General features: G+C 37.4%; 1 protein-coding gene across 1 annotated transcript in view; it reads right to left on the bottom strand.

The window, feature by feature from the left end:
* Positions 1-953: 953 nt before the first annotated feature.
* MAGT1 (magnesium transporter 1) overlaps positions 954-25435 on the bottom strand; it is a 56623-nt gene continuing 32141 nt past the window's right edge. The window contains exons 4-10 of the mRNA XM_059050755.2: positions 18530-18670; positions 17843-17983; positions 17019-17108; positions 16301-16364; positions 7609-7683; positions 4696-4786; positions 954-3193 (exon numbers count right to left, since the gene is read on the bottom strand). Of these exons, the coding sequence (XP_058906738.2) occupies positions 3178-3193; positions 4696-4786; positions 7609-7683; positions 16301-16364; positions 17019-17108; positions 17843-17983; positions 18530-18670 (618 nt within the window). The 3' untranslated portion in view covers positions 954-3177. The remainder of the gene's footprint in view (positions 3194-4695; positions 4787-7608; positions 7684-16300; positions 16365-17018; positions 17109-17842; positions 17984-18529; positions 18671-25435) is intronic.

Raw genomic sequence — 25435 nt, 5'->3', positions numbered from 1 at the left:
TTTTCTTTAGCAGTCAAAACGAAGGGAGTGACTAAGTGGTATCTAAGGTCCCTTTGGTTTTGACTTTCTATAATATTAGCATACTATTACAGTTGTTCATCTCATCCTTGCTCAAAATTGGGCAAAACCCACTTAAATCAAAATCTGATATTAACATAATTGTTTCAAGTGTATTCTTTCTAACAAAATATTTCAATGAATATTATTAAACAATTTTCAGCTATAATGGCTTCCACAAGCATTTCATAGCTTCTTCAGAAATCTGACTACAAAACACCCTGCATTTCAATTGATCTAATTCAACACCAAATCTGAATATCATAAATGATATCCATTCAAAATTGAAATACATCTTTAATATTTTACATCATAGAACAGTAGTGCTGAAAGGAACACTGAAGTGGTTTAATCCAATGCACTCACATTAGAATAAAGAAACAGATCCAGAGAGGTTCACTGATTTGCCTATGGTCACATAGCTAGACAGAAACAAAGTAAGGACTAAAAGCTGTTTAAAAGCCAGATTTCTTTACTTCCTGTCCAGTGTTTCTACTCCATATTTACAAATGTACTGCTGCCCAGTTTTATATAACTTGATAATCTGTCTGGGTAACTGTTTCAAATTAATTAGTGCCAAAAGGGAATTACCTAGTCACAGCATTCACTGACTAGGGCAAAATGTAATGAACCATTGAAAACAGTCATTCATTTACTTATCTCGGTTGTTTTGACTAATCTAATGGGTGACAGCATTAATGAAGGATAATGTATGGAATCCTGGAAGAATATATCTCAGTCCAGAAATACCCAAGTAAATTGGCCTATCAAATTCACTGTCATTAGGACAATAAGAAATTTAACTATAATTTCAAAATGGTATGTCCTAATATTACAATTCTAGTTTAGTGTTTTAAATTCACCTCTCCTTAGTTGTTAACCAGAAACTCAGAATGTAGATTGTAAACGTTTATTGATATGATCAAAAAGCAAACAGCCAGACATTTGGTTATCTTTGCCACTACAATGTGTCATTTTAAATAGTATTTTTAAATGCATAACAAATAATATTTAAACCATTACTAGAAAAGTTAATTAAGAGTCTACTTAAGGCACTTCAGATGAAAGCTAATTTCAACATTTCCAGAAAAGTAACACTATTCTAAGTGTAGTAAATCTGCTTTCTACAGATTTTAGCCAGAATGCAACTTCTCTCCTTAAAGAAGAAGAATGTGCTCTTAAGAGACAAAACTAATACAAAAAAACTGTCATTCTTTCAATGTTCGTTGCAAATTATCTGGAGCTATACATTTTACATGGCAGTAATATTCCCCTGGTTAGTATGTACAAATCAGGGTATATTCATACAAGTCTCATAAGAATCACAGCATAAATTTACTTGGCCTAAGACAAGTACAAGAACAGCAGATAAGGAATCCAGAATCATACAATTTACAGTGGAGTAACAAAAACAGGCTCCACTAGAGAGTAAATATCCCCTCACCCACCAAATCTACTAACAAAAACAAAAACAAAACTCCCACATACAACATTTCTTCTTAGGCAATTATATCCATCTCTTTCTTCAAACCTCTATTATATAAGACTTCCAGACCACGTGGGAGAGTTATTAGATGGTAAATAGTAGCAGGCAGTCACAGTATTATTTTAATGTAATAATACTTCTAAGATTTCTTAAAAATTTTTTTCATTATCAGAATTCTCATATTTCCATTAATAGTGGCATTTCTGGATACTCTTTATAGCTATGGGGGAGGTTATAGCTAGATCTAATGATAACCATCAACTTTCATTCTTCACAGAAATTTGGTTAGCACATACGGTTATTTTCACTGACAGAAAAAAAGATAAAACTCAAAACTTCTTCAAATAATTACTTTGTTCTCCACTTAAAGTGAGAAAATGAAGGCTAAAATAATAGCAAAAAACAGAACAGCTTTCAAGAAACATTTACTTTCTATTCACAGGCAACAGCTTAATATTTCATGATTTTATTTTCCCAATCTAGGGGAGTCCTTTTCCTAAAAACAAGGGTTAATGAAATATGTTGCAACTGTAATACAACTTAACAAGATGAACCTAGCTTTTTCTCTTAGGTACAAATGAAATAAGTGACGAGCTCTAATTTGCAGAAACATTTTAGACCATTTAAAATTCACACTGATTTTAGCACTAAGCTAAATTTTTATTAGAAAGGGGCCCACCTTAAATAAAAGAAAACTAGGGAGACAGAATGAGCCTGAAATCTTTCCAAATACAGGTAGTTAATACCACACTCATGCAGAAATCATAATCCTGCATTTAGAGATACTTCTTAATGTCTACAGCTACCAAGAAGCATAGTTTGTACTGCATTTCAGGAGGAAAGATAGAGGAGGACTGGCTAGTCTTTTTTTCTAAAGTCTAGACATGTACTCTGAAGAATGGTTTTCCATTTTCAGAAGACACATAGCACATATGATTTCTCTACCCAAAAGGAAAGATGTGCAAAGTATACACATCCATGCAAAGATGGAAAAGTTAAGACTGGATTCTTGATGTTGTTATCAGAACTGCCCCCCACACCTTTGGATAAGATAATTAAAAAATCAGATGGGGCTTCCCTGGTGGCGCAGTGGTTGAGAGTCCACCTGCCGATGCGGGGGACATGGGTTCGTGCCCCGGTCCGGGAGGATCCCACATGCCGCGGAGCAGCTGGGCCCGTGAGCCATGGCCACTGAGCCTGTGCGTCTGGAGCCTGTGCTCTGCAACGGGAGAGGCCACACAGTGAGAGGCCCGCGTACCACAAAAAAAAAAAAAAAAAAAAAAATCAGATGGTCAAAAGTTAACTAAAGCAGTTTTGAACCTTGTTGTAACTAAAATGAAGTAGTAGTTTTAAAATTTTTAAAAAATATTTAATTCCACTAAATTAAATATTCAACAAAGTTTACTGGGAAGGGAAGGTTAAGAGGAGAATCATATCCAAATACTTCATGATTTTGATGGAAAATTGCTTCTTAAGGCACTATACATCTTCTTTGGTTAAATGATTAACTATTTTAATCACTTGAAAAAAAGAGGTAATACAAAATACACAAATTGCATTCTTCTTTTCACACACACGTTTTTCATTTTTTCAATTTCCATTACTCCAGTGTCTATATATCTCTGGAATCCTTTTTAACTCATCAGAAAGCTGAAACAAAAATATATACCAATCTATTAGTCTCTGAAAGAGAAGTAGTCTTTACTTCTAATAAATATCTTGATTTTTTCAGATCAAAGAACGTTTGGGTACATGTATAATAAACTTTGAGTATCAATCACAGAAAGTGAAAAACACAGATATTGAGGTAGTCTTAGGAGAAAAGGAAATAGAAATAACTTCGAGTTAAAATATCTCCTGGAGACACCAATTAATAACTGAATCAACCACGGTGATCAAATAAGTAACAGAAGTCCCAGCTTCTGGGGAGCAGAAGATTACTCTTGCATCCCAGCTAGTATTTTGTAGGGGATAAATTATTTTAAAATGTACATACACCGAAGAATAAAAGTATAAAGCTGGAGGATTATAAGTCAAGGATCAAAGTTCTAGTAGGTTTTGGTCTTAAAATTAAATACGTTTGCAGAAAATGCAAAAGAAGATTAAGTTGTTCACTAATCAAAATGCATTTAGGAATGTTACAATATAATGAACTGATCAGGGAGTGTTTCAAAATTACCTACTAAAAACTTGTGTTAAAAATACGAAGAATGAATGTGTCTCAAAAATATCACTTGGGCTTCCCTGGTGGCGCAGTGGTTGAGAGTCCGCCTGCCGATGCAGGGGATATGGGTTCGTGCCCCGATCCGGGAGGATCCCACATACCGCGGAGCAGCTGGGCCCGTGAGCCATGGCCGCTGAGCCTGCGCGTCCCAAGCCTGTGCTCCGCAGCAGGAGAGGCCGCAACAGTGGGAGGCCCACGTACCGCAAAAAAAAAATAAAATAAAAAAAATAACTTTATATACTCTACCTTTAGTGTTCATAGGCGGTTATACAACAGGACAATGTTGTATTAAAAGAATAGGAATTATAATAAATGGCACTCAGATTATAAAACTAACTCACAACATTCCCCATTGTGTACTGGTACATTTATTTTGGCTAGTAACAGAATAAAACCAAGAATTTATAACCAGGAGAGTAATGTCTTCCCTGAGCCTTAGAGATCTCTATGAACATTTCACGCCAATTAGACCTTCTTAAACACTCTTTCTTATTATACACTCTACAAACTGGATTCTAATCAAATGTTCTGTTTGTGCCAGCTAAAGAGCCTGAAAAGTAGAGAGAGAAGTTTTAAAAAACATTAGAAAAATAATTCTGTCCTCAAAAACACGTAAAGTATGCAGATAAGGAACTGTATGAGTAGATAGGTTATAAAATGTCCTAATCATTATGTGCTTGATAGATTTCTAGGTTAAATTAGGAGATGTCAGAATAACCCTGAATGATGTTCCTGATAAATCACATGCTATTGTTCATTGTACCATAATTATTTTAATTGCTATATGCAACATACCTAAATTAAAGCCTACCTCTTTGCTTTAGAAGCTAGAGTAATTTGGCGATACAGTCAAAAAAATTATAAAGCATCATCAGCTCTAATCATTGTAAGTATAGATAATCACTATATAAATGAAAAATAATCATACCTATATGGATATCCATGATATTTAGATCTGAAAATAGAGAGCATCCAACTGAAGAATAATACAACGAGTCCAATACCAGCCACACACATTACTGCAGTAAAATAAAAGGAGGGTAAAATGAGCATGTTAAGCATAATAAAGAGCAAGAGCATAACTTGTAGGCTATACTTCCAAGAGTAAAAAGCAAGGGCTTTAATTTACTGGTAAATCTAAACTGTACAACAAATTTCATCCCCATTCTTATATCTTCAGCAGTCTGCCTTCTCCTTTAATTTGCTCCAGTACAATATAATAGAATAGTTCAATTTACATACTTATGTAATTTAATTGTATGAAATAATGAATTTCATTAAAGCCATCACAGTCAAGAATTTAGTGTTAAATACACTGTTTTATGACTGACAAGAAAATAACTCATTCACTTATTAAACTTTTAAATCCTTAGTATGGCCTTATTTATTATTGATAAATATTCACTTAAAGACATCTGGCAATATCATTGTGAAAGCCTTACTTGAAAGTATTTTATTCATTCACCGGTAACTACACTGCTTGTATGAGGAACTCCTTCAACATGGATTCCTCATTTGAATTATGAGGAGAAAAAACCCGCCCAGATTCCTAGCCCTAAATTCATAGCTCTCTCCATTAATCCCACATGCTCTGGTTTAGCATCGCAGTTACCAACCTTAACTCTAGATGCTGACCCTACAATGCTCAAGTATGATTCCCATAACATGAGGCTCTTTGAGTCCCTGGGCTAAGACTGGCTAAGAAGCATAGAGGGAGGGGTGTGGGAAAGCATGTGGCTACAGCAATGGAAGCTCCAGGGAAACTGGAGCTCCATATTTATTGGCCAATACCAAAACCAACTTTTAGTTTTGTTATACTTAGAGAATAATTCTTTTTCCTTTTAAAATTTTCACACAATATGATTAGGGACCAAAATGTAAATGTTAAACATATTTTTTCTGAGTATTAACACATGCTCTTTGGAGAAGTCTTTTTTTTCCCTAATCAAATGCACACATACATGTATATATACAGTTTCACTCTGAATATATATTTGTACTCTACTTTTTTCATGTATCTAAGAGTGCTTCAGGTAGTTCTTGGTACATAATAGGTGCTAAAGCAATATTTATTGTTACTATTTGTGACTATTTCATTAAGTTAGAATCCTTAGAAGTAGATCAAATTGTGACTATTTTAATAGATGTGACCAAAATGTTTTACAATTTAAATTCATGCCAGCAGTGTAGTACCCAGACGGCCTTTCCCCAATAATGAATACTGAAATAGGCAATTTTTCAAAAGTCAGGAATGAAAGGATGTATAGTGACTGGATAAAAAATTGTTACATTACTTCTATTTTTCTAATATGTAAAAATTCATTTCAATTCAGCAAAATACATATCTCCCAAATTTAAAATCCAATGTCATCATCTTTTTTCTAGAAGAAAAAGTAAATAGATGTATTAACCTAGGTTAACTTTGATGACATTTAACTCTTTAACCATAAAAAGAAAACTCTTAGACTGATTTCATGTTAAGTAAATTAAATTACATTGTTTGCATTTCTTTGTAACAAATATCAGTGTATGAATATTCTAATATATAAAAAGTCTATGCAAACCAATAGGAAAAGGAATAAGACTCTAATACATAAATGGTAAAAGACAAAAAGATATTTTACAGAAGGGAAAACACAAACAGCTAATAAACATCTAAGAAGATATTCAACTATACTAATAACCAAAGAAGTACAAAATAATGTATTTCCCCCTTATCTGATTAGCAAATATACACATACACATTTTAATGAGGTTATCTAATGTTGATAAAGTTACAGTGAAATAAGCATTCTGAAATACCACTGGTAGGAATCTAAATTATTAAAACATTTGGGGAAAGAATTTGGCATCGTCAGCTTAAAACATCAAGATAATTGAAAATACTCATACACAGGACCACACAGTCATTCTACTTTAAGGAATTAATATGAAAGAGGATAAAGTTTAATATGCACCATAATAGTCACTAAATAAGTATTATAATGAAAGTTAGGAAAAAAGTAAACACTTAACAAAATCAGAATGGTTAAGTAAATTATAGACTATAAATTAAAAATTATGGGGCTTCCCTGGTGGCGCAGTGGTTGAGAGTCCGCCTGCCAATGCAGGGAACACGGGTTCCGGCCCCGGTCTGGGAAGATCCCACATGCCGCGGAGTGGCTAGGCCCATGAGCCATGGCCACTGAGCCTGCGCGTCCGGAGCCTGTGCTCCGCAACGGGAGAGGCCACAACAGTGAGAGGTCCGCGTACCGCAAAAAAAAAAAAAAAAAAAAAAAAAATTATGTATGGGAAAGTATTAGTGAACTATTTTAACTCTGGTTAAAAAGGGGTGGTATATTGGGCTTCCCTGGTGGCGCAGTGGTTGAGAATCCGCCTGCCGATGCAGGAGACACGGGTTCGTGCCCTGGTCCGGGAAGATCCCACATGCCACGGAGCAACTAAGTCCGTGAGCCATGGCCGCTAGGCCTGCGCGTCCGGAGCCTGTGCTCCGCAACGGGAGAGGCCACAACAGTGAGAGGCCCGCATACCGCAAAAAAAAAAAAAAAAAAAAAAAAAAAAAAAAAAAAAAAAAAAAAAAAAGGGGTGGTATAAAATTCAAAGTATGGAAGGAACGTATATTACGTTAAAATTATTAGCTATTCAATGGTGGAATAATGGGTAACTCTCCCCAGAAATGTTTCATTCTATTTTCCCCCACATTTTCTACAATGAGCACATATTACTTTTATAATAGTAAAGAAGTAAAATAATATAACTAAGAGGGGAAGTGATTAAAAGGACATTCTTTTTACTGTATTAAAGGCAGAATTGCTACATTTTGGCATATGGTATGACTTACTCTTTCGCTTTCCAATATCCATGTCAGATGTAGCAGCTTCACATAAAAGCACCATCCCTAAGGTAACCCCACCATCTTAGAAAAATTGTTTAAGGAGAAATTCACACAGACAAAAATGACATACAACTTTAATATTCCTAGAATAATATAGAATGAACAAATATATAAACTTTCTACTCTCAATTACAAAAAATTATAACTACATAATCTGGTGTCTACATAGTACGACAATTATTTACTATGAAGATATAATTTAAAAAATTAAGGTTAGAAAATTACTTTATTTGCACAAATAAAAACTGATATTTTAAACAAATATCTGATATTTCTTTTAAAATACTGTCTGATATCAGTATTTAAAACTGATATTTAAACTCATAGATGAAATATGAGTTTTCCTCTAAAATTGTACTTTGAAATAAACTTCTGGAACATTCTTCCCACTATTGCGCCAATCTCATACACATTTAAAAAATTAAATAGCCACTTTGAATATTTCAACCACCCTCCAAAAAAGAACACACTTGAGGGCTTCCCTGGTGACGCAGTGGTTGAGAGTCCGCCTGCCGGTGCAGGGGACACGGGTTTGTGCCCTGGTCCGGGAGGATCCCACATGCCGAGGAGCGGCTGGGCCCATGAGCCATGGCCGCTGAGCCTGCGCGTCCGGAGCCTGTGCTCCGCAATGGGAGAGGCCACAACGGTGAGAGGTCCGCGTACCACACACACAAAAAAAACCACACTTGAAATGTACACCATTTAAAGAATAGCAACTAATTTTTATTTGAAAAATGACTTATCAAAATTTTCCAGAATTTCAACAATTAACCTTTAAAGCACAAATTACTACTAAACTACCTAAATTGTCCTATTCTAATAAAAAGAGAAAATCCTGCGAGCCATAACCTCACTTTTATTCAGCTTAATATAGAAGCTATATAAATACAAAATAGACTTACTCATGCAAAAGGTAACACATGGCATGGCAGAACAGTAACATAAGAAAAATCACATTTTGAAACAAATAGAATGTGTTCCAGTAGAAAAGAGATTCACCCTGCAGTTTGGTGAATACAAACAGCAGTTTAAAATGCTCATATTAATTATGCATATACACATGCACATTGTATGCTACCTCGTGTGGGTATAATTAAACAGAAAGGGACATAAACTCATTCATGTGTTTTGTTGCTTAGCCAAGTTGTCTTCTCCAGTGATTATTTTTTTTCTTACTGGGGTTCTTTGTATGCATGTAAGCATAAAAACTGATCATTTCTATAGGCTTTGGCTATAGGTACTCTGATTAATGGTTGAGACTTTTGTTTTTGGAATGGTTTGTTTCTTTATCATGGTCTATGAGCTTTCCATCTTACAGTATACCACCAAGGTCCAGCTATCAAGAGCTATGATGCACTTCCATATGTATTGTTTCATTTCATTTATAAACTCTCTAAACTTTTACTATTATACTTTTACTGCCTATTATAGGGAGGCACTATTAGTTGGAGTCACAAAGTTAGAGGAAATACAGACCATTCCTTGGACAAGTTTACACTCTAGTGGGGGAATACAAACAATAAATAATAAATAATTACATAATCATGACATGTTACCCTGAGAGAACTAAATAGAAAATAAAGGAGGTGGTATTCCATAACATACAGGAACTAGGCTATTAAACAAGCCACTAGGGGGACTTCCCTGCTGGTGCAGTGGTTAAGAATCCACCTGCCAATGCAGGGGACATGGGTTTGATCCCTGGTCCGGGAAGATCCCACATGCCACGGAGCAACTAAGCCCATGCTCCACAACTATTGAGCCTGCACTCTAGAGCTCACACACCACAACTACTGAAGACCGCGCACCCTAAAGCCCGCGAGCCACAACTACTGAGCCCACGTGCCGTAACTACTGAGCCCATGTGCCACAACTACTGAAACCAACGCAATCTAGGGCCTGTGTGCCGCAACTACTGAGCCCATGTGCTGCAACTACTGAAGTCTGCACACTTAGAGCCCGTGCTCTGCAACAAGAGAAGCCACAACAACAAGAAGCCCCTGCACCGCAACAAAGAGTAGCCTCCGCTCGCCGCAACTAGAGAAAGCCTGCATGCAGCAACAAAGATCCAATGCAGCCAAAAATAAATTGAAAAAAAATAAATTAAAAAAATTAAATAAAAGAAATAAACGAACTAGTAGGTTTGGGGTTCAAGATGGCGGAGTAGGAGGATGTGAGCTCACCTCCCCCAACAAACATATCAAAAATACATCTAAATGTAGAATAATTCTCATGGAAACATAACTGGACACTGGCAGAAGAAATCCTATACAACAAAAACTGAAAGGAAGATCTCCATTTAGCCAGGTAGGTCAGGAAAATAAAAAGGCATCGGGTCAGGACCTACCCCTCCTGGAGGGATCTGTAAGGAAGAGAAGGTCCACATGGGCGGATCCTCACCCTGGGGAGCGAGCAGGTCATGTCACAATCTGGGCATCCCAGTCCTTGCCTGCTAGGAAATCTGCTGGGACAGACAAAAGGGCTAGAGAAGCTTAGACTCTACTTGGAAGGAGCACAGGAGTGATGGCTTGCTAACCATCAGGGCAGAGTGAGCCCTGCACTGATGTCTGTCACCACATCACAACCCCAACCTGAAGGGGCGGACACCCCAGCTGTGCTCACTCCACCCTACAGCCTGGCGTGAGATCTGGGCAAAGACTTGGTCTAGCTACGCAGAGACAGACCAGGTTGCATAGGGTGGTACCACAAGAACATGCAGCAGCTAAGCGCTGAAATCTCAGGAAGACAGGCCCTGGGAGAGGACTCATCTAGCTATGCAAAGACTGCCTGGAGGGCCTGGGGTGTGGTCCAGGTGTACACAGTCGTTCCTATCGCAGTGGCACCTAGGCTCTGGCAACTCCACATCCTAGCTTAGCTCTAGATCTGGGGTAGACAGGTCCTGGGAGAAGACTGCCACAGAGGCAGCCCAGATCTCTCATGGCAGTGCAGCCACCTCAATTCCTGCAGCCACAATGCTCCAACCCCCACAGCCTTGCACTAGATCTGGGACAAACACAACAAAGGGATGCAACCTTGTACTGCTTCTGAGCAGAACTGTGGATAGCTACACAGGCAGCACATAAGTCCTCTGTGACTGCATAGGCCTCACTTGCTTCAGCAATCACCTCCATTGGGGCAGGGCACGCATTCAAGGGCAGTGGAGCCTGATTGAACCCGACCCTCAGGGCTTCTATTCCAAGAACTGGGGAGCAGACCCTGCCCCTAACAGGGTAGGGATAGCCATGGAGCAGAGAGGAAGCCCACCTCATATCCTGCACAGTCTCTAGATACTCCAACACCAACCAAACCCCCCATCAAGGAGATAATGACCAGCACACCCTGAGGAAAGATGTGGCTGACATCCACACCAAAACCACCCTCGCAGCAAAAACGGTGGACACACACAGTCTAAACCAGGATGCTCCCACTTAAAAACACCCCTTTAAGACCACAGTAGATAACTGTTTCTCCTGAAATCATAGAGACAGAGAATGTTAAGTACAATGAAAAGGGAGAGGAACTACTCCCAATGAAAGAACAAGAGAAATCCCCAGAGAAAATAAATAATGAAACAGAGCTCACCAGTCTACTAGACCCCAAGCTCAAAAAGGTGGTAATAAAAATAACTGAATTAAGAAAGATTATTGGGCTTCCCTGGTGGCACAGTGGTTGAGAGTCTGCCTGCCGATGCAGGGGACACGGCTTCGTGCCCCGGTCCGGGAGGATCCCACATGCCACGGAGCGGCTGGGCCCGTGAGCCATGGCTGCTGAGCCTGCGCGTCCGGAGCCTGTGCTCCGCAACGGGAGAGGCCACAACAGTGCCCGCGTACCGAAAAAAAAAAAAAAAAAAAAAAAGAAAGATTATCGATAGAAATGCAGATCATTACAACAAGGAACTAGGTAAAGAAAGGATTCTAAAGGCAGCAAGAGAAAAACAGTCAGTTACAAGGGAACCTCCATACGGCTATCAGCTGATTTCTCTGCAGAAACTTTGCGGGCCAGAAGGGAGTGGCATGATATATTCAAAGTCCTGTAAGGGAAAAACCTGAAATCATGATAGCCAGCAAGATTATCATTTAGAATAGAAGGAGAGAGAAAGAATTTCTCAGACAAGCAAAAACTAAAAGAATTCAGCAATACTAAACCTACCCTAAAAGAAATACTGAAGTGTCTTCTCTAAATAGAAAAGAAGCAAGGATCTATAGGAAAGGGAAAACCACAATAGGAAAGGCAAATATATAAAAGGGTTTAAGATCACTTAAATAAACCAGTACATAGATTTTAAAAAACAATTTAAAAAATTTTTAAAGTGACTGTAACTACAATAAACAGTAAAAGGTTAAGCATGAAGATGTAAAACAGGACGTCAAAAATCACAAAATGTGGGGGAGGGGCGTATATGCATATAAATGAATATATAGGCCGAAAGGTTCGTTCTGTAAGAAAAAGGTTTTTTCCGTAAGATGGCTCTAGTAGCACTTAGTTGTCTTTAACTTCATTTGAAACAATTTTGTTAGACTGTATGTGACAGCTGTCATATCAGCGTGCATTAAAAAAAAACTTACCAAAATTGGTGAATTTTTGTGTAGCCATTTTAATATTGAAGATGGGGGAAATAGCAACATTTTCAGCATATTATGCTTTATTATTTCAAGAAAGGTAAAAACGCAACTGAAATGCAAAAAACGGTTTGTGCAGTGTATGGAGAAGGTGCTGTGACTGATCAAACATGTCAAAAGTGGTTTGAGGGGCTTCCCTGGTGGCGCAGTGGTTAAGAATCCGCCTCCCAATGCAGGGGACATGGGTTCGAGCCCTGGTCCAGGAAGATCCCACATGCCACGGAGCAACTAAGCCTGTGTACCACAACTACTGAGCCTGTGCTCTAGCGCTCACAAGCCACAACTACTGAGCCCATGCTCCCTAGAGCCTGTGCTCTACAACAAGAGAAGCCACCTCAATGAGAAGCACACGCAGCGCAATGAAGAGTAGCCCCCACTTGCTGCAACTAGAGAAAGCCCGCATGCAGCAATGAACACCCAATGGAGCCAAAAATAAAATAAATCAATTTATAAAAACAAAAAAAGTGGTTTGCAAAGTTTTGTGCTGGAGATTTATCGCTGGACGATGTGCCACGGTCAGGTAGACCAGTTGAAGTTGACAGCAACCAAATCGAGACATTAATTGATAACAATCAACGTTATACCACGTGGGAGATAGCCGACATACTCAAAATATCCAAAACAAGTGCTGAAAATCATTTACATCAGCTTGGTTATATGAATCGCTTTGATGTTTGGGTTCCACATAAGTTAAGCAAAAAAAAACCCATCTTGACTGTATTTCCACATGTGATCCTCTACTGAAAAGTAACAAAAACGTTCCGTCTTTAAAACAAATTGTGACAGGCAAAGAAAAGTGGACACTGTACAACAATGTGAAACAGAAGAGATCGTGGGTCAAGCAAAATGATCCACCACAAACTACACCAAAGACCAGTCTTCATCCAAAGAAGGTGATGTTGTGTATATGGTGGGATTGGAAGGGAGTCCTCTATTATGAGCTCCTTCCAGAAAACCAAACGATTAATTCAAGCAAGTACTGCTCCCAATTAGACCAACTGAAAGCGGAACTCGATGAAAACCGTCCAGAATTAGTCAATAGAAAACGCATAATCTTCCATCAGGATAATGCTAGACCGCATGTTTCTTTGATGACCAGGCAAAAAGTGTTACAACTTGGCTGGGAAGTTCTGATTCATCCACCATATTCTCCAGATATTGCACCTTTGGATTTCCGTTTATTTCGGTCTTTACAAAATTCTCTTAATGGAAAAAATTTCAATTCCCTGGAAGACTGTAAAAGGCACCTGGAACAGTTCTTTGCTCAAAAAGATAAAAAGTTTTGGGAGGATGGAATTATGAAGTTGCCTGAAAAATGGCAGAAAGTAGTGGAACAAAAGGGTGAAGATGTTGTTCAATAAAGTTCTTGGTGAAAATGAAAAAATGTCTTTTATTTTTACTTAAAAACCGAAGGCACTTTTTGGCCAACCCAATATATATGAATCTATGTACGAAACAGAAACAGACTCATAGACATAGAAAACAAACTTATGATTATGAAAGGGGAGAGGGAGGGAGGGACAAATTAGGGTTATGAGATTAACAAACACAAACTACTATACATAAAATAGATAAGCAACAAGGATTTACTGTATAGCACAGGGAATTATATTCAATATCTTGTAATAACCTATAATGGAATATAATCTGAAAAAAAACTGAATCAGTATGTTGTACACCTGAAACTAACACAAATATTGTAAATCAACTATACTTCAATAAAAAAATAAAAGAGCCAGTAGAAGAAAGTACATTATATATGATGAAGGCAAAGATATTTGTATAAAATGAAGCGTAAGTATAGAATTGTGGAAAAATGTTTGTTACTTTGATTATTATTGTCCAAGCTATATTTAAACAATTTCTTTGCCTACTGAATTAGCAGTTTAAAAAAATAATACATAACAATGGTTAGGACTTGCCAGGGAAAGCAGGGCACATATATATTTCTGGCAGCAAACCTCCCTACCCCCTCGCCTTTTTGTTTTGGCCGCACTGCGTGCTATGTGGGATCTTAGTTCCCTGACCAGGGATTGAACCCACACCCCCTGCACTGGAAGCATAGAATCTTAACCACTGGACTGCAGGGAAGTCCCTCCTATCCTTAAATTTAAGCAAAAGCCTTTTGGAAAACAATTTGGACAAAACACGAAGAGCAATAGACATATTTACACACTTGTTTCATACTTCTGGAAATTCAGAGATATGCCAATTATTTTTATTATTTTTTGCTGTGACACATGTCTTGCAGGATCTTATTTCCCTGACCAGGGATCGAACCTGGGCCCCCAGCAGTGAAAGCCTGGAATCCTAACCACTGGACCACCAGGGAATGCTGTCAATTATTTTTATACCCAAGAAAACATTCTTTCCAATATTCACCAATAGCAGAGTAATTGAATTATAATATATCCATTATAAAGACATTGATAATGATGACTATTTTTCCTTTTCCTTGCCAATATTTTCTTATTGCTCTGTAATTCTCATGCACTTTTGTAACTTTGAAGGCCATATACAATTTATTAAATGCTTTTAATACATTAAAAAACCAAACTGTGTGTGAAGTATGTCTGTAACTATAAAAAATGGAACTCCTCTTAGTCATCTAGATGATGGGATGACAAGGCAGGGCAAATGACATTACCATCAAGTCATTGGGCAGATTTTCTAACAGCCTGGGCTAAAACTGATTCCAGTATGTCAATGTTAGGACCCCTTGGCTGAGAAGCACAACTCTAGGAACATTACATTTATTCAGTTTGTTGATTTGCTCCGCAGAGTCACTGTTTATGCATTCAGGTGGGTAAACTATGATCAATAATACTAAGAAATGTAGACTGCTACCTATCTGATATCACTGTTACCTATCCTGCAGCTTACAGAGACATCAATTTTCAGATGTGAGAAAGTAAAAATCTGCCCTGCCATTAGAGAGGATGGGCCAACACACATATAAAGTAGCTGCACAGTTTACAGGAAATAATATTTCTCCCTAGGACATGCTACAGCTGTAAAATGTCAAAATAAACCCTGCCTTTGAGTAACTACAGATTTCTTACTCAACGAGGAACCTTGTTCTCTAAAATCATAGACTGATTCAAATTATATCAGTAAGAAGGAAACATTCCATTCTTGACTGGAGGATCTAAGTTACTCAATTTACAAGTGCAATTTCTAAGTAGCCTCAATTTACAACCAAAGTACAGAGCTTTAAAAAAGGAGTTTCTGGGTTTCCCTGGTGGTGCAGTGGTTAAGAATCCACCTGCCAATGCAGGGGACACAGGTTCGAGCCCTGGTCTGGGAAGATCCCAGATGCTGCGGAGCAACTAAGCCTGCGAGCCACAACTACTGAGCCCATGTGCCACAACTACTGAAGCTCACACGCCTAGAGCCTGTGCTCTGCAACAAGAGAAGCCACCACAACAAGAAGCCCGTGCACTGCAACAAAGAGTAGCCCAGCTTGCCACAACTAGAGAAAGCCCGCATGCAGCAACAAAGACCCAACACAGACAAAAGTAAATAAATAAATTTACTTTTTTTTTGGAAAAAAAAAGGAGTTTCTGAAGACAAATTCCCAAATTTATCTGAACGGCGTAGTTCCCAGAAAACAGAACCCTGGGTCCACTTCACAGTCCAGACCTGATTCTGATCCCTTTACACTTAGCCTGGCTTTGCTTTGAGCTCATCAAAACATTGCTTCACTCATATTTCATCTAAGCTCCACCTTTCCTTAAATCCTATAACAACTCTATCTTTCCTTAGGTAAGATATCCCATGGTCCCTCTGATTTGTAGTCTCCTTTGTAGCAATGATCCAATAAACTTGGCTTTATCAGACTTGTAGGTTTGTCCCTGGTAGTCTTTAGCTGATCAGGCTAAGACAGATGACACAGTAATATGATTCCAAAGATATTATGACTTGCACTAATAAGAGAGCAGCCTCAACCAAATGCGGTAGAATGTGAGAAAACAGACAAATTAAAATGTGGCACCAAGAACTTATTGTAAAGAGGATACTAAACAGAAGAACAATGTGTGTTTCAGCTACAAATTGGGCTTGGCTGCTTCCATGGATATAATTCTGGGGGAAAAAAGGACAAAATTTACTCTTTAAATATACATTAAATTTTGGTGATTTAATCCTAAACTTGACTACTTTCAAACACTATGAAATTAATAATTCACCTGATGTATGTAAGCATTGGATCTGTGGCATTCATCAGTAAAAAGTTTGATTAAAATGAAAGCTACTTCTGTGTTATTTATTATTATTTGTACTTATATTTATTTGTACTTATTCACTGTACTTATACTATGTTTTCAACAACAGAATATATGAGAAAACTAGTTTTTCAGTGTAGAAGACCATGAGGTACAATAAAATACACTCCATGAAAACAGGGACTACATTTTTCTTATCATTATACCTAGTAATACCTAGTACAGTGCCTAGAAAGGATAGATGCTCAAGTACTTGATCGTCTATTATATTTAGTTGAAGGCTAACTTTCATTCTTAGCCAGCTTACTCAAAATAACTACCCAATGAGATAAGGAACTTCCCACTTTTAAGAGTACTGCACAGCTTTTTAGCAATTGAAGCTCATTAATACAAAGAGATTGAAAAGTCAAAACTAAATCTAGTTCCTTCATATGCTGGCACTGATCTCACAGGATAATAATAATTAAGGTTAACTTTGGTATAAGATTAAAAGAAATCTTGGACTTTCCCTTACCACATGTCCTGTGTGGGGATTCTTATGAGCATATGGTGGTCCTCTTATATGGTTCCACATTTGACCAGATGTCATAGCAAGCACAAAACACTAGGAAACAAAAAGTAATGAAATACTCATATAACATGGTGTAGCTGTTCCCACCTTGATTAGACTCATAGGTGTATGAAAATGGCACCCTCTCCAGTGATATATGAAATAAATTTTTTCAGATAAATGATAAAAGGCTTATATTTCATCACAAGGATCACAAGAATCAATAATATTTACTTTGAAAGGAAAACACTGTTTTAAAATTATAAATAGGGGCTTCCCTGGTGGCGCAGTGGTTGAGAGTCCGCCTGCCGATGCAGGGGACGCGGGTTCGTGCCCCGGTCCGGGAGGATCCCACATGCCGCGGAGCGGCTGGGCCCGTGAGCCGTGGCCGCTGAGCCTGCGCGTCCGGAGCCTGTGCTCCGCAACGGGAGAGGCCACAACAGTGAGAGGCCCGCGTACCACAAAAAAAAAAAAAAAAAAAAAAATTATAAATAAACTGACACAAGTTTAAAATTGAATATTGAAAAGTGTTTTAGAAGAATATTTTCAAAAGAACTGGAGATTTTCGTAGGGGTGACAGTCTTTCAGGTTGAATAAAAACTGGGTACAATGAGTTCCTTCAAGCTCTGGCCATCCTAATGAGATAATGGAGGAAACAAACTGACTTTAAGGTATAAAATAAAAATATATAAAATCTTTTCCCACATGTAAGAAATAAACAAAATGCCACATAACAATGTAATACTAGGAGTTTTATTAAAGCAATTTTTCTTCTAAAATTCACTTACCAGAGCTGCAAAAGCCCATCCAGTTTTATTAAAGAGAAATTCCATATTGCTTCTTCGAAGATACACAAGTCCACCAATAACAGCCAAAAGCAATCCCAACATAAGGGGACCAGCATAATTTGGGGGTCTAATTACTCTAATCTAATGGAAAGGAGATAAAAACACTTTAAAGTATGAAATTTATCCATTAATTATACAGTTCAAAATACTTTGAAATGAAAGCAATCAAAATTAGTGTGGTCATTTTCAAGAAAAATTATACTTTTCCTTTTCATCCTAATGAAAAAGTCTACAATGTACCCTAAAATAGGATGGATACAATATTTTCTTTAACCACAACATAACATCTTTTATTTATCTATTTATTTATTTTTGCTTTTTGAAAGACATTTTTTTCACAACATAACATCTTTTAGATTAAGAAGAATTTGCCAAGTACATCTAGATAGTCCATGGACTTAACAAGGACAAAAGAGTGGTTTCCATGCTGAATTGACTACATAATAGAGGATGTTTTGTAATGTCAGTCTTTCATCAGGATGATCCTGTTAAATGCTACCTATGAAGGAATTGACAAACTATCACTACCTCAGTGATATGGGGACAAGACCAATTAGAACCTCCCAGAAAGATTCAAAGTGGATAAAGACAAAGTAACTTTCTACTGTACAAAGCAAGGAAACTTACATTGACATCAGTTCTGTCAGCAATCCACCGGGCAATCTGCTCAGCTGAAAATCCACGCACTTGCAACTCATATGTATCACCCCGTTTGGGTTTCCCTTTTGCAGGGAAGTTGATGAAAGTTGGAGCTGAATTCATGTTTAGCTGAATAAAAAGTATTGCATGAAAATATAAATTACTAAGAAAATAATCTTAACAGCAAATATTATCTTGAAATTTAGGCATTTTACAAAGATGAGGAAGCCCAGGTTTAGGTAGGTTAAGTGATTTGCCTAAGGAAAGTGGTAAGTGATGGAGACAGGATTCAAACCGAAAGCTGCTTGTGACCTTAACTAGTACACTTTACTTACCAAACATAAATTCCTAGCTAAGAAACCAACATTTTACTCCTTTAGAATGGAAAATTTCCCATACCACAATCACTTTAATCTGTTCATAGATTATGCAAAACATAATATATTTATGAGAACTAAAATTGTCTCATGTAGCTTAGGTAAGCTCCAAATAGAGCACATTCTCTCTTTTTTTTTTTTTTGGCCATGACATGTGGCACGTGGGACCTTAGTTCCCTGACAAGGGATGGAACCTGAACGCCTTGCAGTGGAAGTGCAGTGTCTTAACCACTGGACCGCCAGGGAAGTCCCCTAGAGCACATTCTCAATTCGGAGGAAACAAGATCAGGATAAGAGAGTGCTCTATTGTAGTGAAAACCAATACAAAATGGTAACCAATATGAGAAATAGTCAATTAATTCTAAAAGGTTCATAAATGCTTAGTGATAAGCATCACAATTCTCTGTTCTGTCATGAGACCATGGTACTCTTAAGAAGATAACACTGGAATTGCTAAGGTAAAGAATCTATGACCTACTCATCCGCATTACATCTTTCCTGACGTGATGTAACTATACTTGTGGAAAATAAAAAGTCTAAGTCCAGGGAAAAGATGTTGACCAACAGATGCAAGCATTCAGGTCCCCTCAGCAGGTAACCCTTTAATGGAGATTGGCTTGTATAAAACAATTTTAACTTAAGACATTAACCAATAAAATAACCCACTCCCTTGCTTTGATTCTATACTTATTACAGTAACCCTTCTAACAGTAATATTTTTAGATATTCCCATAAGGGGAGAGGGTATACTGATAGTGGACATGATTATTTTGGTCAATTTGGTGAATTGGTGAATTAAAAGATTAGGTCTTTGGTTACCAATGTCCATGGATTTTTACAGTTTGGTGAGTATATACAAAGTCTGCAGAGCTAGATAAATTCTGGCTACACTGTTAAAAATTCAATTTGAGTCTGCAAAACTTAAGAACCACACCCTGGATAGTGTTCACGCCACCAAACTGCTGCCCAAACTTTAGGCCAAACTCTTCAGTATTTGTTTAGCTATACAGCAGTTCCCACTTGTCTGCAGTTTCACTTTCCAGAGTTTCAGTTACCCATGGGCAACTGCAGTCTGAAAATACTAAACGGAAAATTCCAGAAATAAACATTTCAAAAATTTTAAATTGCAGCCATTCTGAGCAGTGTGATGAAATCTCTCGCCATACCACCCAGGATGTGAATCATCCCTTTGTCCAGCATATCCCACCCATTAGTCACTTAGTGCTGGTTATCAGATCAACTGTCGTGGTACCACAATGTTTATGTTCAAGTAACCCTTATTTTACTTAATAATGGCCCTGAAACACAAGAGTAGTGATACTGGCAATTCAGATATCCCAAAGAGAAGCTGTAAAGTGCTTCCTTTAAGTGAAAAGGTGAAAGTTCTAAACTTAATAAGGAAAGAAAAAAAAATCATATGCTGAGGTTGCTAAGACCTATGGTAAGAGTGAATCTTCATGAAATTGTGAAGAAGGAAAATAAATTCATGCTGACTTTGCTGTTCTACCTCAACTGCAAAAATTACAGCCACAGTAAGTGATAAGTGTTTAATTAAGATAGAAAAGGTAAGATAGAAAAGATAAATTTGTACAACAAAATATTTTGAGAGAGACCACATTCACATAAATTTATTACAGTATATTGTTTTAATTCTTCCATTTTATTATTATTGTAGCTAACTCTTACTGTACTAATTTATAAATTAAACTTTATCATAGGTATGTATGTATGTATGCATGTATAAGAAAAAATACAGTTACATATACGGTTCGGTACTGTCTGCAGTCTCAGGGTATTAGAATGTATCCCCTGTGGATAGAGGGGACTATTGTACCTCCTTTGGATTTAAAATACACATATGCGTCTAAAAGAACTAGGTAATATATGAATCCATTTCCCTTATGAAATTAAAAATAAAAAATTACAGGGTTATGAAGACCAACTCCAGTCCATTCTGGCAGCCACTATTACCATTTCTAGACCTTCCTGAATTTATTCATATACATGTGTATGTACCAATAGAAAACATATAATATTGCTTTGTGTGTGCCTTATTTTAACACAAATGGTATCACATTAACTGTAATATTCTGCAATTTGCTTTTTATTATTCAACCATGTTTGAGAGATCTATCCATGACAGTATGTATATATATATTGACCTCACTCTCACAGTTTATTAAGTAATTATGCTATTGTTGGTATTTTAGTTCTTTTTTCCCTTTTTTCCAATTAAAAATGATGTTGTAATGAACAGCCATGTACATATCTCCCTGTATACATTTGAGAGTGTTTCTCTAGAAATGGAATAATTAGTTCATAGGGCAGAAACATCTTAAATTAAAATGGATAGAGCCAACTCGCCTTCAGAAGTGGCTGTACCAATTTACACTCCTACCCAGAGACATAGGAAGGTATCTGTTTCCCCACATTCTTGCCAAAAGCTGATCTAATGGATGACCATTGTGTATCACCATTATTGTAATTTGTATTTCCATGATTACTAGCATAACATCTTTATACCAAATCCGCTCTGTAAAAATATCTTGTAGGCTACAGACACAATCAAGAGAGTGAAAAAGCAATCAACGGAATGGGAGAAATATCTACAAATCATATGTCTGATAAGGGGCTAATATCCAGAATACATAAAGAACTCCTACAACTAAAAAACAAACAAACTGATTAAAAACTGGGCAAAGGATATGGATAAACATTTCTCAAAAAAGATATACAAATTGCCAACAAGCACATGAAAAGATGTTCTCCATCACTAATCATTAAAGAATTACAAGTCAAAACCACAATGAGACACCATCTCACACTCATTAGGATAACTACTATCAAAAAATCAAAAATAATGCAAAATGGTACAGCCGCTATGGAAAACAATATGGAAGCTACTAAAAAAATAATAAATGGAACTACCATATGATCTAGGAATTCTACTTCTGGGTATAAATCTAAAACAACTGAAAGCAGGGTCTTGAAGAGATATTTGTATACCTATGTTGATAGCAGCATTATTCACAATAGCCAAAAGGTGGAAGCAACCCAAGTGTCCATCAACAGATGAATGGATAAATAAAATGTGGTATATGCATATAGTGCAACATTATTCAGCCTTAAGAAGCAAGGAAATTTTGATGCATGCTACAACATGGATAAACTTTGAGGACATTATCCTAAGTGAAATAAGCCAGTCACAAAAAGACAAATACTGTATGATTCCACTTATATGAGGTACTGACAGTAGTCAAATTCATAGAGACAAAGTAGAATGATAGTTGCCAGGGGCTGGAGGAAGAGGGAATAAGGAATTATTTAATGTGTAAAGAGTTTCAGTTTTACGAGGTGAAAAGAGTTCTGGAGGTTGGTTGTACAACAACTTGAATGTACTGAACACTACTGAACCACATTTAAGAATAGTTAAGATAGTACATTTCATGTTATGCCTATTTTCTCACAATTAAAAAATTTTAAAAAATCTTGTAGGCTTTGAAAATCCTTAGATGTTAAAGAACCAAAATAAGATGTACTGTTTTTGGTAGGTACCACTTTTCATCCATGCTTAGCTTTTGTATACTGTGGCATATGACATTGTTCTTTGGAGAAAGGTTTGAATTTCTTCCACAGATGGACACACTGCCATCCTTATACCACTAACTCTAAATATAGCTCTAAAATGGACATTGATATTAAAAGGTATTTGACGTAGAAGAAAATTGGTTTTGTATTTTTACAAATCACTAACAGAAATTCTTTATGTGTATCTTGTTAAAATAAATGGAATTACAATTTTTAATTTCCAAAACAGTCCTTGCTTTAATAGTAGAGAATGAGAAAGCAGTTTCTTAAACTCTACAAATTGTTTCCTTTGGTCTAAAAAGGCTTAAATGCACTAACCTTTTAGGCTATAGCATGTTTTATGAATATACTGATTTTGATTTATGGAGCTGTGTGAGACTAGAATATGACCAGCACGATGACATACTGTAAAATGGAACATTAATCCACCCGTTTGACATTTACTGAACATCTATTATGTGCTTAGCTCTAATAGCTACAGGATGTTGGCTCTGCCCATAAGTAAGTATATTCTAAGAGGGACTGTCAAGCAACTCTACGGTTAATTCTACTATAAGATAGAATCTGGATATATATATATATATATATATATATATAATAGAAATATAAGGAAAGTAGTGTCACAATACAAGAAAAGGGTTGACTCACATTTGAAGATTTGAAAAGGCTTCAGGGGAATATCTGAAATGAGGCTTAAAGGGTAAACAGAACTTTGAAAGTGGAGAGAAAGGGAGCAAGGGAGAAAACATACTTTATGTTGTAGGAAATGTTCAACAATGTTGAAATAAAACAACGACATAATATAATTATGGGAAAGGTGGTTATGTGTTTGGAGTAAAGAGGGCATGAAGTGAGGAGGACTAAGGAATTTTGGCTTTAGTCTATATGCCACTATTTCCAAAAGTGTGGTCCATAGAATATAACTAAAATGCTCCACTAAGTGGTCCAATAATTGGGGAAATTCTGCATATTACAGCTCACTATTAGAATGGAAGGAATAACACATTTCAGCATGTTGAATTCTATGAGCAGTCCTGTGTTGGAAAACAGTTTCTCATGTTTATGCATATCTTGTGAGCAGAGGCACTGACTGCCTTTGTTCTGGATGATCTTCTCAAGGATGTTTGTACAGCCTTAGAAGATAGTAACAGAGTCTCCCTCCAAAGCAAAGGGCATACATGCTTACTAGCCATTATAGAAGATTTGGGTTCCCAAAGCTTAGAGTTCCTCTTCCATAATGCAACCCACTCGTTTTCCTTGCATTGTCCTATGGGAAGTGGGGCTTAGGGAAGCTGTTCAATGAAGTGTTGATACTTTGGATTTTGTTGTTGTGAGTAATAAAGTCCTTTAACTCCAACCCAGGAGTGTCATGTCATCTGTGAGCATCTATGAAACTGTGGCAGGGTCACTTGTTAGCTTGCAAGTAGAATAAAACCTCAAGACCCTTCACAGTTCTTGATATCCTGAAGTAAAAAATAAAATTTAATTTTGTTTAAACTAAGGTTTCCCAAATTTTATTTTCCCCCAAGTATTCTTATTAATACCCTCTAGAAAAAAACCTCTAGGAACTGTTATGGCAGGCAATATGGAGAGAGTATTATATGGATGGTAAGTGCAAATAAAAGAAGATGAAGGCCTTGGAAGTAAAGGATGATGGATGTTGTAGAAAAAGGGGAATGACAAAGAAGTGTCACCAATGATACAGAACCCAAGAGGACTGGGTTTGAGTGGAAGTGGGAGAGACAGGAGTTTCATTTGGAACATAATGAATTTGATTGGGAAGTCATTCATGTAAAGGTGTACAACAAGAAGTTATACCCAAATCTTTCCTTTCATGTTTTATACAATTGTTGAGTAAAATATGTTCAAATATATGAGTAAGACAGATTTATAAACAGACAAAACTCAATCTATGTCCTTGAATCTACTGATTGTGTCTATGTCCCCTTATACGCAAAGGGGAAAGAACTACTACAGAGCTTCCCTGGTGGCGCAGTGGTTAAGAATCTGCTTGCCAAGGCAGGGGACACAGGTTCGAGCCCTGGTCCGGGAAGATCCCACATGCTGCAGAACTAAGCCCGTGCACCACAACTACTGAACCTGCACTCTAGAGCCCGCTAGCCACAACTACTGAGCCCACGGGCCACAACTACTGAAGCCCGCATGCCTAGAGCCTGTGCTTCACAACAAGAGAAGCCAATGCAACGAGAAGCCCGCACACCACAATGAAGAGTAGCTCCCACTTGCCACAACCAGAGAAAGCCTGCGTGCAGCAACGAAGACCCAACACAGCCAAAAAAGAAAAAGGAAAAAAAAGAACTAGTACAGACGCTGAAGTTAAAAATACAGTTGAAAGTTATGATTTCCAGTTCTGCATGTAAGGAGCTTGGAAGTTGCTACTCTATCATATCAACAAGTAAAAAGCTGAACAAACTGAAAAGCAGAAAACTCTTCTGGGATTCCCTAAGAGAGAGGAAAACACAGGGCAAACGACTGCCCCCAAGATTGGAGAGACAGACAGGCAAATACAGGGAGTCACGGCTTATCTGAGCAGAGACCAACAAGTGGGAACCGCCTCAGGAACATTGCCAGAGTAGGAAAACCTGATCTGTAACTGACAAATTACTGGAGGCTCAGTGTGGGCAACTCTGAGAGTTAAAAACTCCAAAAGCACACAGTTATGGGGGAGAGGGGTAAAAATATTGTGAGATTTACCTCCAGGAGCTTGACTAGGTTCCCACAGTAAATACTGGAGAAAAATCCCCTCATGCTACTGTCAGGGTGAGGGGAAAAGAAAACATTTTGAAATACCCCAGAGAACTCTGCTCTTCTTAACAAGGTCTATCTTCAGAGGAAACTAGTTAACCACAGCCTAACCTTCTGAGGTATTATCAGAGCCTAACTGGCCTGGAAGAAGGGAAATACCGAA

Source organism: Kogia breviceps, chromosome X (assembly GCF_026419965.1).
Source record: "Kogia breviceps isolate mKogBre1 chromosome X, mKogBre1 haplotype 1, whole genome shotgun sequence".
In the NCBI taxonomy this organism is placed as follows: domain Eukaryota; kingdom Metazoa; phylum Chordata; class Mammalia; order Artiodactyla; family Physeteridae; genus Kogia; species Kogia breviceps.
This window is presented reverse-complemented; position numbering and strand designations above follow the sequence as displayed.